The sequence below is a fragment of the Enhydra lutris genome, unplaced genomic scaffold, assembly GCF_002288905.1.
Source record: "Enhydra lutris kenyoni isolate GAN:26980312 unplaced genomic scaffold, ASM228890v2 scaffoldscaffold14, whole genome shotgun sequence".
NCBI lineage: Eukaryota > Metazoa > Chordata > Mammalia > Carnivora > Mustelidae > Enhydra > Enhydra lutris.
Window position 1 is genome coordinate 761,008 of NW_019154098.1, and position 16,743 is coordinate 777,750.

Sequence of the window (16,743 nt, forward strand, 5' to 3'; positions counted from 1 at the left end):
AGCGAAAGAGACCCTGGTTTCGCAGCCACGCCTCCGATCCTGCTCGCCCGGCCCCGCCCTCCCCTGAAGGCCGCCGGGAGAACCCCCAGACCTGTCGCTCGGGAACAAGGCCTGGGGAGCAGCCTGCACCAAGCGGAGAGCGGTCGTCGCCCGCGCAGGCGGGCTGGCGAAGGGAGCGCGGGGCGTGCTGCGTCCAGCTCCCTCCCTTCTCCCGGCAAGTCAGCGCGGAATTGCAAGGGCCCTCCGGCCGCCCAGACTGCCGGGTCCGCCCCACCCCCACCCGTCTGCCTCTGTTGCAGCGTCCAGCAGCTGAGTTCAAAGACCCACCCCCAGAGGGGGGACGGACTCCGAGGCTCCCGCTGAGCGTCCCAAGAGCTTCCCCCAGAGGCCTGTCCCCCGCGGTGACGGCTCTGTGACCTACCCCAAGGAGCTTCCAATCTCGGGGTAAGGGACCGTTGGTTGGGCTTTGTGCCGCTGCTTGCCCCCCACCCACCCCGGCACGTGAGCCACAGGGAAACCAGCTCCCATCGGGAGAGCCCCCTCGCACCTGCTCCGTTGGCTCCCGAGACCTGCTGCCTCGCGCTCCTTCAGCGGCTGCCTGGACCCCACTTTCTGATCTGAGCTGTGAACCACACCCCTCATCTCCCCGGTTTGCTCCTAAATTGCCCTGTAGTTTGGGTCAGGGCTGCCATTAAGCCCACAGGCGGCGAGGTGCAGGGCTTCCTGCCTCCCCTACTCCCAGTTCTCCAGGAAAACCTGATTCCCTTTAGAAACCAAAATCTGGTGCTGGCTGTGTTCCCGTTACTGGTGTGTGTCCATGCTGGGCCTTCTCAGCAGACAGCGAGATTTCTATCTATAGATCTCCACATCCCTATATGCAGAGTCCTTCCCTGCCTGTCCTGGGGGTCTGGCTGGATCCCCTGAAGTAGCAGGCCTGGGAGTGGGGAGGACAGAGAGGCAGGGGGCTCCTGGGTGCACTCCACGACCCTCTCCTTCCTGCATTCCTCGCTGGGGGCTGATAGGAGTCCCTTGGCCCCTTGGAGTCCTCTGGCTGGCACACACGGATGCCGCAGGAGCCACCTCTGCTGGGGTCCGCGTTCCCACCGCTTCAGCCCACCCTCATCCTCCCTTCACAGCCCAGGCCCTCCCCTTCCTCAGGCTGGTCCTCTCCTGTTCCTCTTCTGGGCCAGAGGCCACTCTGCAGGCTGCCCCCCCGCCCCGCTGCCCTTCCCTCATCCCACTCACATGGCCTGGCAAGGACCAGCAGTCTGCTCGCACTGCTTGGTCTCCGCACTGCCCACAGGCCCTTCCCCATCTGTCCACAGCTGTCGCGTCTTACAGCCCCCCTGCCCCCCCTTTCCCATTCTGCCCGTGCTCCACTCTGCAGCCCTCTCCACGCTGCCCTCTCCTGCTCAGCCCCACCCCCACGATTCCTGTGGAGCCAGCCTCATCTCCCTGGGCCCAAGGCGCCTGCCTGCGGAACTGGCCACATCTCCCTGGGCTGACCTGTGGCTCGGGTTTGGGTGGGGCTACTTTCTCCTGGTTCCCTCCCCGCCATCTAACACGCTCTTGCCCTCAAGGAAGGTCCAAAACCCTCCCTGCCGCCTCTCCCACTCCCCTCCTCCAGCCGAGTGCAGAGGGAAGGATTCCCACACCCACGTCCTGTCTCCTCCCTGCTTCTGCCTTTGACTCTGCACCAGGCTTCAGCCCCCTGCGCAGCACAGTGCTACTGGCCCAGCGCTTCCTGCTCCAAGTCCCCCCCCCCCCCCCCTGCCAGGTGAGGGAAGCCTTGGGACCTTTGAACATGCCCCCCCTTAGTCAAACAGCTGCCCCGGGGTGGGCATGGAGCCCCAGAGCAGGCAGGATCGAAGGGGTGCCGGGGAGTGAGGTGCTGGCCAGCCACCCCCGAGGAGCGGCAGTCCCCAAGTTCTAGCGTCTGTGGGAAGCTTTAATGGCTTTGCACTAGGGTGCGGGGCATGGTGAACCTGGGTGGGCGCGGGCCAGTGTCACCAGATGAACATGGGCTTGCCGTCGTCGTGCGCCAGCTGGCTGAGGCAGGAGAGCAGCAGCAGCGCGTCGCTGAGCATGCTGGGGTGCACGGTCTCCACCAGCACGCGCTGCAGGAAGTCCATGCTGTAGGAGCCGCCCTCCGAGGCCGCCGACTCCGGCCTCTCGCGCAGGATGCCGTAGGCATTCACCAGCTGCTCCGTCAGCGCCGGGTGCACCCGCCCGTTGTAGCCCAGGCTCTGGAGCCGGTTCATGATGCTCACGTACCGCTGTGTGAGGGTCTGGCACAGCTCCTCGTCCAGCTTGTGGTCACTGGGGTTCAAGGAAGCCTGAAGGGACAGTGGCCATCAGGTCCCTCTGCCCCGAGCAGGCACAGGGCAGGAGAGGGGCAGATGTGGCTGTGGGTGCAGGGGCTGCTGGGGGAAGGGGGCCTGGAGGTCCCGGGGAGAAGCTCTGGAGGGTCTAGGGTTAGGGGGAACCCAGTGGGTTGAGCTGCAGGGGAGAGTTCCCCAGACTCCATCCCCGTGGCCTGCTCCCCCCACCAGCAGGGACTCTGATGGAGCTGAGGCTATGAGTGGCCCACAGAGAGCTCGGCTGGGAGCCTGGAGGTGTAGGAAAGAGGAGGGGTCCTGGCTGGCCCACACCCCAGGGGGCCTTTCCCAGGCACCCTGCTGGCTCCCTGCCCTGAGACCTCCCCAGCCTCTCCAGGTCCCTTCTCTGTCGCCCCGCGCTGCCTCCCCAGCACCCAGCACCCGTACCCCTCCTTCAGTGAGGCCCTGTCCTCCCTTCATGCTGAACTGACTGCCCCAGGCCCTGAACCCACCCTCCGTCTCGGCACCAGGGGGCCTGCTGCCCCTCTGGCGACCCCTCCTGGGCACTGGCAGCAAGGGGGGTCCCCGCCCACTTCTTCATTGCCTGTGCCCCCCAACCAGGCAGTGACTGCGTCCCGCAGCAGCTCACCAGGAAGCGGGAAGTCAGCGCCTCCTCTCCACTCCTGCCATTGCCTCTTGGGCACGTGAGGTGCACGCTGACTCAGGGCCCCTGCTCATGAGGACCCACACCCAGCCAGTGCTCTGCTGTGGCCATCTTGAAGTTCTTTATAATTTTTGAACAAGGAGCCCTGTTTTCATTTGCACCGAGTCTTGCAAATGATGTAGCTATCACAGGCGTGGCCATGCCCAGACCCCTGGAATGACAGGTCTGAAGTAGCTGGAGGGGGTCTCTCCCTGCCTGCGCCCCCCCGCACTTGCCGCTGCCCCATCTGCTCATCCCCTTCCAGCCTTTCCCTGGATGCACACCAGGCTGGGTCCTGAGCACGAGCTGGGTCCTCACCCCCTCCAGGAAAATCCTCTGCCCTCCCCTCCGGTCATGTGAACAGAGCACTCGGATCGTGGCTGGGTTCAGCTAAAGCGACCCCTGACCTCTCACAGACGCACCCAGAGCCCTGTGCTCAGGACTTTGGGCGCACACTTAGCACCAGAACCAGCCTGCCTCCTCGACTCGAGGCTCCTCTTGGCCGCTAAGCCTTCTCCCTCCCTTTGCCTGTTCCCGTGCCCCGTGTTGGTGACGGCGAGAGCTCGGCCAAACTGAGCGAGCACGTGAATCTTCATGCTAAATGCCCCAGTGGGGGGGCAGGGGGTGCACAGCTTTAAGCCTCGGCCCCCTGGGGATGTCAGGACCCATCCTCTAGTCATCCTGGGGCTGCGGCTGAGCTCCTGCTGGGTGCTGCACTGGGGGCTTGGAGCTCCAGACAGGAGCAGAAGTCTGCAGGGGGCCCACTGCACCCACCCCGCCAGAGTGCGAGACAGGGGAGAGGAGTGTGGGTGCATCACACTGAGAAGCAAGGCCAGAGCTGCCCCAAAGAGTTGGCCCCTTGACAGTGGGGGGACAGGCGAGGGGAGTGAGTGAGAACAGCAGGAAGGCACCCCACGGAAGCCAGGGAGCCGTGGGCATGGGTCCCTGCCACACCTTCCGGGCGCTGAGAAGCAGGCAGGGCTGAGCAGAGTGTGGCGGAAGGTTCTGTCCTAACGGGTCAGAGATTTCTGGTCCATTGGCATTGTGGTTCTAAAAGATCATGCCGACCGTATAAGGGGATGGACAGAAGCTGCGAGAGAGGGTGAAGGTTCTGTCCATCCATCCCACAGGTATTCTCAGCCGTCCCTGACAGTGTGGGGCACTGTCGCTGGTGATGGGATTCCCGTCCGAGCAAAGCCCTCTGGGTTTATAGTGATGAAAAGGCAGAGCAGGAGGAGGCTGCCATGGGGAGCCTGGGGAGGGACGTTCTGCAGAGGAGGGGATGGCAGGGCTGGTGCCTGAAGGATGAGGACAACCAGAGCAAAGGAACCTCCGGGACAAGGAACAGTGTGCACGGCATGGAAGGTGCCAGGAGGCAGGGCACAGAGCAAGGGGCGCACGCGGGAGAGCCGGTTTCAGTGGCTGCTTCTGTCACCGTACTGGGGCTGAGCCTCAGTTTCCCCGCTGTGACATGAAGGAAACCAGACTGCCTGGCATCTATTTTGAAGAAGAAAGGAAATGTCTCTGGGGGTGATGAGCACAGCATCGGGCTGGTCTGCCCCACTGCAAGGGGCCCCCAGTTCCACAGGACACATCAGTGGGCTCTCATGTTGAGCAGAATTGTGTTTCAAAGGAATAGAGGAGGGAGGGGCTCTCCCAGGATGTAGGAGCCGGATTACAGGTGGGGAGTGCGGGGGTGGGGGGACACAGCAAGGCCAACCCAGTCCCCCGCTCTCACACCCTCACAGCGTGTATCACCCTCCAACCTCTAGCATAAATATGTCTTTTGTTACTTATCAAAGGCCTCCCAGGCGCGGGTGAGCTCCCCAAGGGCAGAGACTGTTCATGTCTGCTTGGCATGAACTTGGCAGGCACTGAATGCCCCATAGAGGGAGTGACTAGATGGAGGGGGAAGGGCAGCTGTGGGGCAGGAAGGTGGCCGCAGGTTGGCCCGGGGGTAGGTAAGTGTAGGTGCAGATGTGTCCATGGGAAGCATCTTTAGAGGAGGATCAGCGGGGGACCTGGTGTCGGACCAGCTGTGGAGGAGGGACAGGCGTGACCAAACGCGCACGCGCCTTGGAGAGACGGAGCCCCGGGGCGCACCACCCAGTCCTCCATTCCGACACTGGCCACGTGCTCAGGGACAGGGAGGTGGCAGCAAGTGTGACGAAGCCGTGTGGTTCAGCCGTCGTCCTCGGAGCAGAGGGCAAGCGCTCAGACACCCGCACTACGGAGACCGCGGAAGGGCGGTCGGATGACGGAGAAGATGGCGACGCACCGACGGGCGCCGGGGCTAGAGAGGGCAGCGCCGCAGCTGGCGAACTACGTGCACCTGCACAGCCGCCCACCTGGGGCGAGGCCGCGGGAAGCGGGCGGGGGGGGGCGACGCCCCGGGGCGCTGCGGGGGGGGCCGCATCTCCGCGGCCGCGCGCAAACCTCCGCGCCCTCTCCCTCCGCCAGGGTCCGCCCGGCTTTGGCTCCCGACGCTCCGCTGGTGGGAAACTGGCGTATGTGCCGGACTGGAGGGCGCTTCTCCGCCTCGAGGGTATTTACCATCGAGAGACGTGAAGTAGGACCGCGTGAGCGCTCAGCCCGAGAGACGCAGGCCACGCACAGCCCGCGGACGCACGGACGGACCGACGGACTCCTAAGGCTCAGGAGGGACGGTCAGCAAGACCAGACGGGGCAAAGGGGCCGGACTGTCCCTTTCCCTTGGTGGGGGAAGCGCGGGGTGGGGGGGGACCGCGCTCCGGCAGCCAGGCCTGACGTCATTACACTCGAGCCAATGGGGTGAGTCTGCGGCTGCGGGCCCCGCCCCCGGCCGAGTCCCGGAGCCCCGACCCGCGAGCTGCCGGGGCAGGGACCGCAGGGTCTGGCGGAGAATTCGCTGCGTTTGCGTCCCAGCGCCCGGGCGTGTCCTCCAAGTCCTGAGCCGCCGCGAACGCCGTTCCGGGACGTAAAACCACCGGGGAAGTGCGCTTCACCACCGGGATGCCTTCCCCGCACCTCGAGATGCGGGAACAGGGAGGGAAAACTCATGCGATCTTTTCAATGAAAGAGAAAATACATTCTCAGAAAGAAAAAAAAAATCGGCATTTCTTCATGGCTCGGAGAGCCCGCCCGGAGCTCTCCGTAAATGAGGACGAGGGAGAACTTCCCCACATGACGCGGCAGGTGCTGAGGGGGTCGTCGGGCTTCGCTCCGGAGCCTCTTTCCCAAAGCGCTTGTGCTTCTGCCCCCGGGGCGGGGGCAGTGGTGAAGCGGAGGCCCGGGGGCGAGGTGCGCTCAGGTTTAGGGAGAGGCGGCGGCTGGGACCCCGTACCAACGTCTGTGCCCAGTTTCGGGTCCTCTCCTAAACACTAACAGCAAAGCCCCCGGTTACATCAGCTCGTGTGGCTTCTGTTGCCTGCAACCAAGACCTGGGACTTGAGAAGGCGAGAAGTCTGGACGCACAGCACACATCACGCAGACGCAAAGCGTGTGTTCCTACCGAGTCGGAAGCATGATGAGGTTGTCCCATCCGCCGCTTCCTTTAAGTAGTGTACGATATGACTGTGCACACGGAAGGGCCAAGATGATACACAGGCCGTGAGAACCAGACCAAGGGCTTGGCACCTGGAAACAAACCATTGCACAAAAACCAAAACCACTGTGGGCAGGCCAGCGAGTGGGGCCCCAGAGAGCACCAGGGGCCCCGGGCCCTGGGTGGGGGGTATGCGCCCCGAGGTACCCTCACACCGGTGCGGCTGGGCTCCTGGTCTGCTAGGACTGGGACCCGAAAGGAAGGCTGAGAGCACACTCCCCCAGCAGAAGGCCTTTGCAGCTGGGTAGAAGAGGTGACAGGTCTGGGCATTGGAACAACTTTTAGTAGAGCTTAAAAGATGGCATAGGCCACTGACCCTTAAAGCAGATTGCCAGGGTCAGTGGAAATAGGCCACAAGTCCCCGTTCAGTGATGAGGCTCTGTTAGAGCTTGTCGGCGGCCAACTACACAGTATCCACAAAGCTGGCGAGCCGGGACTGGAGCTCGGGTTTAGTGGGACAGCAGGTTGCCGGGACAGCAGGTTTCGTGGGTCTGGATAGAATCGAGGGATTCTAGCAACAACCAACACCGGGTCCAACGTGCAGAAACACAAGATGTTCGGAGGAAGGGAAACAGAAATCCGGGCAAAGTGGAATTGGGTGCTGGTAGGAGCCCGCAGTGGGCCAGCCAAGCAGGCGGGATGGGTGGCCTTGAGAGCAGGAAGGATCTCTAGGCTCCTCAGGTGGAACCAGACACCTTCAGCCTGCTGTGGGCTCTACGGAGGGCGAGCCAGGTGGCGTTTGCCTGGCCCCCACAGCCTCTTTGCAGGTGGGCTCCGGTGGGGCCCCTCTCAGGAGCCTGGGTGCCAAGTGGGTGGCCCCCGGCAGCCCTGGTCATTGCCGAGGGAAGGAGATAGTTCTGACCATGTGAAAACGAAAAACCCAACCCCAGGACATGCTGAGTCAAGAGGCAAGCTCAAACTTGAATACAAACAGGCCCCCTCGCAGCCAGCCGCTTTTGTGGGATCACACACCAGCAGCCGGCGGGCCGCTGTTCCCATGGGCTACACACCAGGTCTGTAGTCTAGAGATAAAGACACTGGAGAGAAGGCGGCCGGGAGCACAGAGGGCTGTTTTCCAAAGAAAGCCGGAATGGCCCTCCTCCCCCATCTGAGGCACGGGGTCCCACCCAGAGCTGGCGCGTTAGCAGGGGAGGGGCACACTCTCCGTCCTTCTGGGACGCACTTCTGGGCATCCAGCCAAGCACAGCCCGCATCCCATGACTGCTTCCTGTCCCACTGCCTTGGAGAGCTTCCCACGCGGGGTGGCAAGGCAGACGTGCCCAAGCACCTTTGGGAAGTGTTGTGCTCCGTGTCCCTCCACGGAACCAGCCTCAGAGAACGGCATGCTAAGAATATACTGGAATGAGCCTGGCCTGAGCCCCTGGCCATGAGGCCACCAGATGCTCACAGGTTATGGGACCTGCCTCCCCTGTGCCACCATAGTGGCCCTTGAGGCTACCAATGGGGTGGGGAAAGCGTCAGTTCTGCTAGTCTGGGGAGGGCCCCTGGGAATGAGGGCTGGCCATCTGGAGGCCATCGCAGAGGCGAAGGAGGAGAGGGCTGTCCCAGCCGTGGTCAGGACCGTCCTCTGCCCTATCCTCTGGGGAGGCCACAAGGCCAAGGCCACAGGCTCCTGACACCAGATGCCCTGGACACCCTCAGGCCACTCGGACTGAATGCCAGCCTTCCTCCATTCCAGGGGGGCCTGGGATTCTGATGTCTTGCCTGGGTTGGAGTCTAGGGCCCCCCAGCAGCTCCTCCAAGGCCAGCATACACCCCATCCCCGACAGGTGAGGGGGCAGGTCCTCTGAGTGGGAGGTGGGAGCCACACACCTGGATGATCTTCTCTGGAATGTTGGAGACCGTGAAGCCGTAGAGCCGTACACGCTCCGGGAAGATGCTGGACAGGATCCTGCGGTCCAGCTGGAAGGCGATCTCCCCCACCAGCCTCTCCCAGGCTAGCTGCTTTGATTCTGGGGACAGCAAGGGGAGAAGGACTGGTCAGTGGCCATGGTCAGCAGCCCAGGCTAGTGCCAGGGAGGTCTACAAGGGCATCAGGCATCAGGGGAGACCACCCCCCTCATGTTGAACTTGTGTCACTGACCTCGGGGGCTGTCAGGGAACTTGCTGGCCTTTCGATGGGCCGTCTTCCGTTCCAGCTCTAGGATGCTTTTCCGAGATGTCTCCATGCCACGTGGACCCCGGGCGTTGTTGACTGTAGCCGGGGAGGACGAGGTTCGGGGCGGGGAGTGGGGGTTTCGTGGAGGGGAGGGGGGGGTGGGCAAGGGCTGGGTGGGAGGGTGGTGTGCCCGGGTGGGAGACGGGGGGGGGCACTGGACAATGTGGGTGGTGCTCGAGGGAGTGTAGTTGGTGGTAGGTTGGGGTGCGGGAGTAGGGATAGGGACGAGGACTGTGGCGGTTGGAGAGGTGGTTGGGGTAGTGGGGACAGATGCAGGAACCGCTTGTCCCTGAGGGGCACTGGGCTGGGTCTGGGCATCTGAGCTGCTATAGGAGAAGGTGGTCATGGGGTCAGGCGTGCCCCTGGTCCCGATAGGGGTGGAGGCCTGGATGGGTGAACCCACAAACGTCATGCTGAAGGGCTCCAGGTCCTGGGTCGGCTGGGGATGCTCAGTGGAGATTGGGACTAGTGACGTGGTGGGGCAGAAAGGGGAGAGAAGGAGGATCAGAGCAGGACTAAGGACTGGCCTGGCAGTGGGGAGGGGGGCTGTGGTCCCTCCCCCTGAGCCAGTTACCTTTCGGGGTGGCTACAGGCCCTGCTCCAGCCGAGGGATGGGGTCCGGAAGGGTACCCCCGGAGTGGATCTGACAGCACCAGATTGCCCATGGGGTTGGCCAGAAGGTTCTGAGAGACACCTAGAGGGGCGGCTGCGGAGGTGAGGAGGGGGCTGCTCAGAGAGACGGCCACTGCGCCTGTCATTGGAGCCATCAGGGCACTGCTCGGAGTCAGGGGGCCAGTTGAGGGCAGGCCCAGGGAGCTGGTCAGCGTGCCCCCCGGAGACACCGCCATGGGGCCGGTCAGGAGGCTGGTGAGCATGCCGCTCTGTGACAGAGAGCCCGGGCCAGGCAGCAGGGGGCTGAGGGGGCCGGTCAGGGGGTTTGCGGCTGGGCGTGCCGTGGCGCTGGGCTGCGGGCTGTTTAGCATGTCGGCCAGGGGCGCCAGAGTCATGATCCCCACTTCATCCAGGAGAGGCTCGTTTGCTGCTGCCGGGGACGGGGGCAGGAACACACCTGGGGGACACAGAGAAAGCACTGAGACCCCAGGCAGGCTCTTCGAGGAAGGGGCCTGGGCCAAGGTGCCGTCTTCCTCTGAGGAGCGGACCAACTCTGAGCCTCTTCTCCTAGTCGGCCCAGACAATGGTCCTTTCCCTTTGGGGGCGGTCTGTGGGGCGCCTCGGCAGATCCCCCATGCGGGTCCGGCCCTTTGTCCACATCTTCTGAAGGAGCCTTGCTCCTCTGGGTCCACTTCTCTGAACACCCACCTGCCACCAAGCCAGAGGGCCCTTCCCCAGCTGCCCGCGGTCTCCTGGTGGCTGGTCCCCGGGCTGTCCCGCTGCCCCGTCCTTCCCCCGGCAGGGAGCAGTGGGTCCTGGCCTCCTGCCCACTGCTGCTGTAGGGACAGCCTCACCTCCCGGGTGCGGGACCCTCGGGGAGGCCGGGCGGGACTAGGCACAGCGTCTCTGGGAGCAGTAAGTGCAGGTTCAGCAGGGCAGGCGGGCCCAGAGGCATGGCCTCACGCTCTAGTCCCTGTGTAGGCGGAGAGCCCGGAGAGCCTGTTTCCTTGGGGTCCTGAGGTCAGTGCCCTTGAATGACCTCTGTTGCGGGAGAGAAGGCCCCTGGGGGCGCAGAAGCTGGGGGGAGGGTGCAGGGAAGGTTTTAACCGAAAACTGCTACCAAGAGCCATTAGCTCAGGGTAGAAAACAGGGAAAGGAGCCACGATTAGAAATGCGGTGGTCCCCTCCTCCGCGGGTGGTCGCGGTACAGAGCTCCGTGTTGCCTTGAAGACTTTCTCCACGAGTTTTCTAGATCAGGGGTCGAGAACCTTTCCTATTAAGGGCTGGTGGTAAATATTCCGGGTTTTGCAGGCCCCCCTGGTCTCTGTGGTGACAGCTCGGCCAGGACACGGGGCTGGCAAAGCGGCCGCAGACAATGCGGAGACAAACGTGGATCTGTGGCAACAAAACTTGATTCAGAGACACTGATGTCTGAATTTCGTGGACTTTTGGCACGTCCGGAAATAGCATTCTTTTGATTTTGTTTCAACCATTAAAAATGTAAAATCTGGGGCGTCTGGGTGGCTCAGTTAGTAAGCCTCTGCCTTCGGCTCGGGTCATGATCTCTGGGTCCTGGGATCGAGTCCCACATTGGGCTCTCTGCTCAGCGGGGAGCCTGCTTCCCCCTCTCTCTGTCTGTCTCTCTGCCTGCTTGTGCTGTCTCTCTCTCCGTCGAATAAATGAGTAAAATCTTTAAAAAAAAAAAAAAAAGTAAAATCCGTTCTTAGCTCCAGGACCACGTACCCAGAGGTGGCAGTCTCGTCTGGCCTCCCTGTCCTCCTGTCCTCCCTGTCTTCCTCCTGCACCGCCTCCAGCACGACCCTTCTCTCTGAGACCCTCGCTCAGGGTGGCGGCCCGGGCTCCCGCTCCCGCAGGTGCCTCTCTTCCTTGAGCCTCTTCCAACCCTTGAGCAAGCAAATTGATTCCAATTTTCCCAATGACAAATAATTCTACTACACAAATCTTTTTTATTAGGTTTTAAATGTTAATTCCAGCATCGTTAACATGGACCGCAAGATTAGTTTCCGGGCTCGCCGTAGTGATTCGACGCTTGTAGGCATCACCTGGAGCTCATCAGGACAGGTGCACGCCCTAATCCCCACCACCTGTCCCCCCCCCCCCCCCCCCCCCGCCCCCCTGCCGACCCTCAGTGTGTTCTCGAGTTCAGATTGTGTTTCCCGGTTTGCCTCTTTCTTTCTTTCTTTCCTTCTTTTTCCATTTGCTTGTTTGTTTCTTAAATTCCACAAATGAGTGAAATCATATGGTATTTGTCTTTCTCTGACTTATTTTGCTCAGCATAATATTCTCTATAGTTCCATCCACATTGTTGCAAATGGCAAGATTTCAGTTTTTTATGCCTGAGTAATATTCCACTGTGTGTGTGTGTGTGTGTGTGTGTGTGTGTGTGTGTGTGACATCTTCATCCGTTTACCTGTCGATGGACACTTGGGCTGCTTCCATATCTTTGCCGTCATAGATAATGCTGTTACAAGCCTGGGGGCATGTATCCCTTCGAATTAGTGTTTTTTGTATTCTTTGGATAAACACCCAGTAGTGCGATTGCTGGGTCATACAGTAGCTCTATTTTCAACTTTTTGAGGATCCTCCGTGCTGTTTTCCAGAGCCGCTGCGCCAGCTTGCATTCCCACCAACAGTGTAGGGGGCTCCCCTTTCCTACATCCTCGCCAACACCTGTTGTTTGCTGTGTTGTTGATTTTAGCCGTTCTGACTGGTGTGAGGTGGTATCTCAGTGTGGTTCTGATTTGTATTTCCCTGAAGATGAGTGATGTTGACTACATAAATCTTTATTATTGATTTCCCGCCCCCCGAAAACAGACATTCCAGTGGTCCTTAACGCACATGGCTAAATCTACCTTCCTTAAGACTCCCAGAAACATCCCTACATTCCTTCGGAAGTCTCCAGGCTTCTTGCTTAAATCTATGCCTGTGAGACACCCTATAGAATGTGTGGCAAGATGTCTTGAAACTTAATTTTTTTTAAAGATTTTTTTTTTGTTTGAGAGAGAGACAGCACAAGCCGAGTGAAGGGCATGGGGAGAGGTGGTCTCCCAGCGGAGCAGGGAGCTGGACATAGCGCTCTCTCCCAGGACCCAGAGACCATGACCTGAGCTGAAGGCAGACGCTTAATCAACTGAGCCACCCAGGTTCCCCAAGAAAACTGCAAACATTTTTGAAAGGAATTAAAGAAGATCTAAGTAAATGGGAAAGAATCCCATGGAGAGTAATACTCCCCAAGTTCACCGGCAGAGTCAGTGCAATCTGTCAGAATCCAGACTGACTTCTTTGTAGGGACTGACAAGTCGATACCCAAATTCACAAGGAATTGCAAGGGACCCAGAATGGCCAAAGCCACATTTTAAAAGCAAGAAGCCATTGTTACAGGTGTCACTTAGCCACCCTGTACTTCTCCCCCTTATACTACCTAAGAAAAAAAAAAAAAAAGAGAGAGAGAGAGAAGAAAGCAAGGAAGGAAGGAAGGAGAAAGTTTGAGGACTCAGTTTCAGATTTCAGAATTTACTACAAAGCTACAGCAGTTGGGATCATGTTACTCTGGCATAGTGAGAGACATATAGGTCGATGGAATAGTATAGGGAGCCCAGAAATAAACCCATGTATCTGTGGCCTGATTTTCAACAAGGGGGCCAAGACAATTCAATGAAGGAAAGAATAATCTTTTCAAAAAATGGTGAGGGGACTACTGGAATCCATGTGTAAAAGAATGAAGTTGGACACTTGCCTCACAACATACACAAAAGTTGAATGGATCAAAGGCCTACATGTAAGAACTAAAACTGTAAAATTCTTAGAAGAAAACATAGGGTTTCATGACCCTGGATTTGGCCATGTATTCTTAGATGTGGCCCCAAAACTGTGAGCAACAAAAGAAATAGTAGATGAGATGGATTTCATCAAATGTAAAAGCTTCTGTGTCTCAAAGGACACCATCAAGGAAGTAAAAAGGCAACCCATGGAATGGGAGAAGGCGTTCGTGAGTCACACATTTGGTAAGAGACATGTAAACAGAATCCTTCAAGAACTCTTACAACTCAATAATAAAAAAATTAGTTGCCCAACTTAAAAATGGGCAAAGCACATGAACAGACATTCTCAAAGATGATATTCAAATGGCCAATTAGCAGAGAAAAGATGCTCAGACTTATTATGCATTAGGGAAAGGCAAATCAGAACCACGTCACACTCACTGGGATGGCTATAATAAAAAAATCAGATAAGTATGGGTAAGGATATGGGGAAATTGGAACACTTGTACATTGCTGGTGGGAATGAACAAGAGAGAACCACCTTGAGAAACAACCTGACAGTTCCTCAAACAGTTACACATATAGTCACCATATGACCCAGCAATTCTACTCTTAGATACACACCCATGAGAAATGGAAACATAAATCCACCCAAAAACTCATATATGGATGTTTATAGCAGTGTTACTCATAATGGCCCCAAAGAGGAAACCACCCAAGAGTCCATCGGCTGCTGAATGAATAAACAAAATGTGGCATATCCATTAATGAAATATTATTCATCCATGAAACAAGAGCAAACAACGAATACGAACTGGAAATCCTGACTCACTCTACAGCATGGGCAACCCTGAACTGTGCGGGTGGAGGAAACCAGACCCAAAAGCCACATATATATGATTTCTGGCGTAAGAAATATCCAGAATAGGCAAATCCGTGAAAACAGAAAGTAGATGAATGGCTGCTGAGAGTTGTGGAGGGTTAGGTGGTTGGAGTATCATAGCCGAAGGGTTTCCTTCTGGGGCGATGGAAATGTTCTAAGATCTTGGTGATCTTTGTGCAAACCCCTGGGTATATGAACAACTATTGAATCGCACACTTTAAATGGGTGAATTGCATGGTATGTGAATTACATCCCAATAAAGTTGTTATTTTAAAAATGATTCAGGGGCGCCTGGGTGGCTCTGTGGGTTAAGCCTCTGCCTTCGGCTCAGGTCATGATCTCAGGGTCCTGGGATCGAGCCCCGCATCAGGCTCTCTGCTCAACAGGGAGCCTGCTTCTCCCTCTCTCTCTGTCTGCCTCTCTGCCTACTTGTGATCTCTGTCAAATAAATAAATAAAATCTTAAAAAAGTGATTCATTGGGGTCATAGGCATTTAGGTTTGCAAGAAAAACATTCATGGTTCAGGGGCCGATTAAATGCACCCACAGATCACGGAGGAGCAGATGTCCCACTGCTCGGAGCCATGACTTTTGTGGCTGCAGCCACAGACACGGGCTTCATAGGGTTTGCAACCCATTAGGGTCACCAATGAGAATCCCAGGAGCCACCTGGCAGAAATATCTGATGAGTTTGGGGAGCACCAGTAATACTGAAGCCGTGATGTGAGCCAGGGGTCCGCAGCTGGCCGCTGTTTGAGAGATTTCCATCTCAAACACCATCTGATTTCACTCATGCGTGGAATTAAGAAACAAAACAAATGAGCAAAGGGAAAAAGGAAGAGAAAGAAAGGCAAACTGAGAAACAGACTGTTAAGGGTAGAGAACCCCCTGGTGGTGACACAGGGCCGGTGGGTGGGGTAATGGGCTCAGTAGGGGATGGGGGTTAAGGAGTGCACCTGTTGTGAGGAGCACAGGGGATGTGTGAAAGTGTGGAATCCGTGCACTGTGCACCTGAGACTAACAGGACACCGTATGCCAAGTACTGGAATCTAAATAAAAACTAGACATTTGGGGCGCCTGGGTGGCTCAGTTGGTTAAAGCCTCTGCCTTTGGTTCTGGTCATGATCCCAGGGTCCTGGGATCGAGCCCAATATCGGGCTCTCTGCTCAGTGGGGAGCCTGCTTCTCCCTCTCTCTCTGCCTGCCTCTCTGCCTGCTTGTGATCTCTCTCTGTCAAATAAATAAATAGAATCTTAAAAAAACAAACAAACTAGACATTTCCGTCCCACATCTTTGTACTCCAACGCAAAATGTACCTGTGATGTTTACTCTTCTTATAATTTCTATTTAATTGATCAATTTTTAAAAATCCATAGAGAGGGGGCGCCTGGGTGGCTCAGTGGTTAAAGCCTCTGCCTTTGGCTCAGGTCATGATCTCAGGGTTCTGGGATCGAGTCCCGCATAGGGCTCTCTGCTCAGCAAGGAGCCTGCCTCCTCCTCCTGCCTCCTCCTCCTGTCTCTCTCTGCCTGCCTCTCTGCCTACTTGTGATCTGTCAAATAAATAAAAAAAAAAATCTTAAAAAAAAAAAATCCATAGAGAGAGCACACCACGCCCCCATGCAGGGAAGGGCAGAGGGAAAGAATCTCCAGGGGACTCGTCCCTGAGCAGAGCCCCACCAGATCCCACCACCAGAGACCACACCTTAGCAGAAACCAAGAGTCTGATGCTGACTGACTGAGCCACCCAGAGGCCCCTGATGGTTTTTGGGGTTTTTTTTGTTTCTTTTTTTTTTAGATTTTATTTATTTGAGAGAGAGCGGGAGAGCGCGAGTGGGAGGGGCAGAAGGAGGGGGAGAAGCAGGCTTCCTGGAGCAGAGAGCCCGATGTGGGGCTCGATCCCAGGACTGTGGGCTCATGACCTGAGCTGGAGGCAGACGCCCAACCAACTGAGCCACCCAGGTCCCTGAGGGATTTTTTTTTTTTTTTAAGATTTTGTTTTTAATCTCTACATCCAACATGCGGCATAAGCTCACAACCTCCAGACCAGTCACGTGCTCCACCCCTGGGCCAGCCACCAGCCCCCTGCATCCCTTCGTAAATTGTATTTAATTGATTTAGATTTGTGGGGTGAACCCTTCCCAGGTTTAGATGCAGTGTTAGAACCGTAAGGAGAGTTTTAGATTCACTGCGTTTGTATCTATTTCACACATAAGACTTATTTAGGGTCCAGGAAGTTTGTTACATGGGACGATCAAAGTTAGACAACGCCTGACGCCCCCCCACCTGCTCCTCCCAGCGGAAGCCCGTGCTCCGCGCCGCCGCCCCACTGGGGTCGCGGGTTCGGGGCGGGCGGACTGGGTGGCGGCGGTGGGGCGGAAGGTCGCTCCACACCGGCCTCCCGCCCACTGTCAACCCTCTGCCCTCCGACCCCGCCTCCGACCCCGCCCACCGCCGCGGCCCTCCTCCTCGGGCCCCGCCCCCGGCCAGCCGGCCCCGCCCCCGGCCCACCCTCCGCCTCCGACCCCGCCCACCGCCGCAGCCCTCCTTCTCGGGCCCCGCCCCCGGACAGCCGGCCCCGCCCCCGGCCCACCCTCCGCTTCCGACCCCGCCCACCGCCGCGGCCCTCCTCCTCGGGCCCCGCCCCCGGCCAGCCGGCCCCGCCCCCGGCCCACCCTCCGCCTCCGA

At 58.2% G+C, this 16,743-nt stretch overlaps 1 protein-coding gene across 1 annotated transcript in view; it reads right to left on the reverse strand.

The window, feature by feature from the left end:
* Positions 1-1,919: 1,919 nt before the first annotated feature.
* LOC111146600 (spermatogenesis and centriole associated 1) overlaps positions 1,920-16,743 on the reverse strand; it is a 19,788-nt gene continuing 4,964 nt past the window's right edge. The window contains exons 2-5 of the mRNA XM_022502223.1: positions 9,358-9,852; positions 8,709-9,248; positions 8,438-8,577; positions 1,920-2,336 (exon numbers count right to left, since the gene is read on the reverse strand). Coding sequence (XP_022357931.1) covers positions 2,007-2,336; positions 8,438-8,577; positions 8,709-9,248; positions 9,358-9,852 — 1,505 coding nt within the window. The 3' untranslated portion in view covers positions 1,920-2,006. The remainder of the gene's footprint in view (positions 2,337-8,437; positions 8,578-8,708; positions 9,249-9,357; positions 9,853-16,743) is intronic.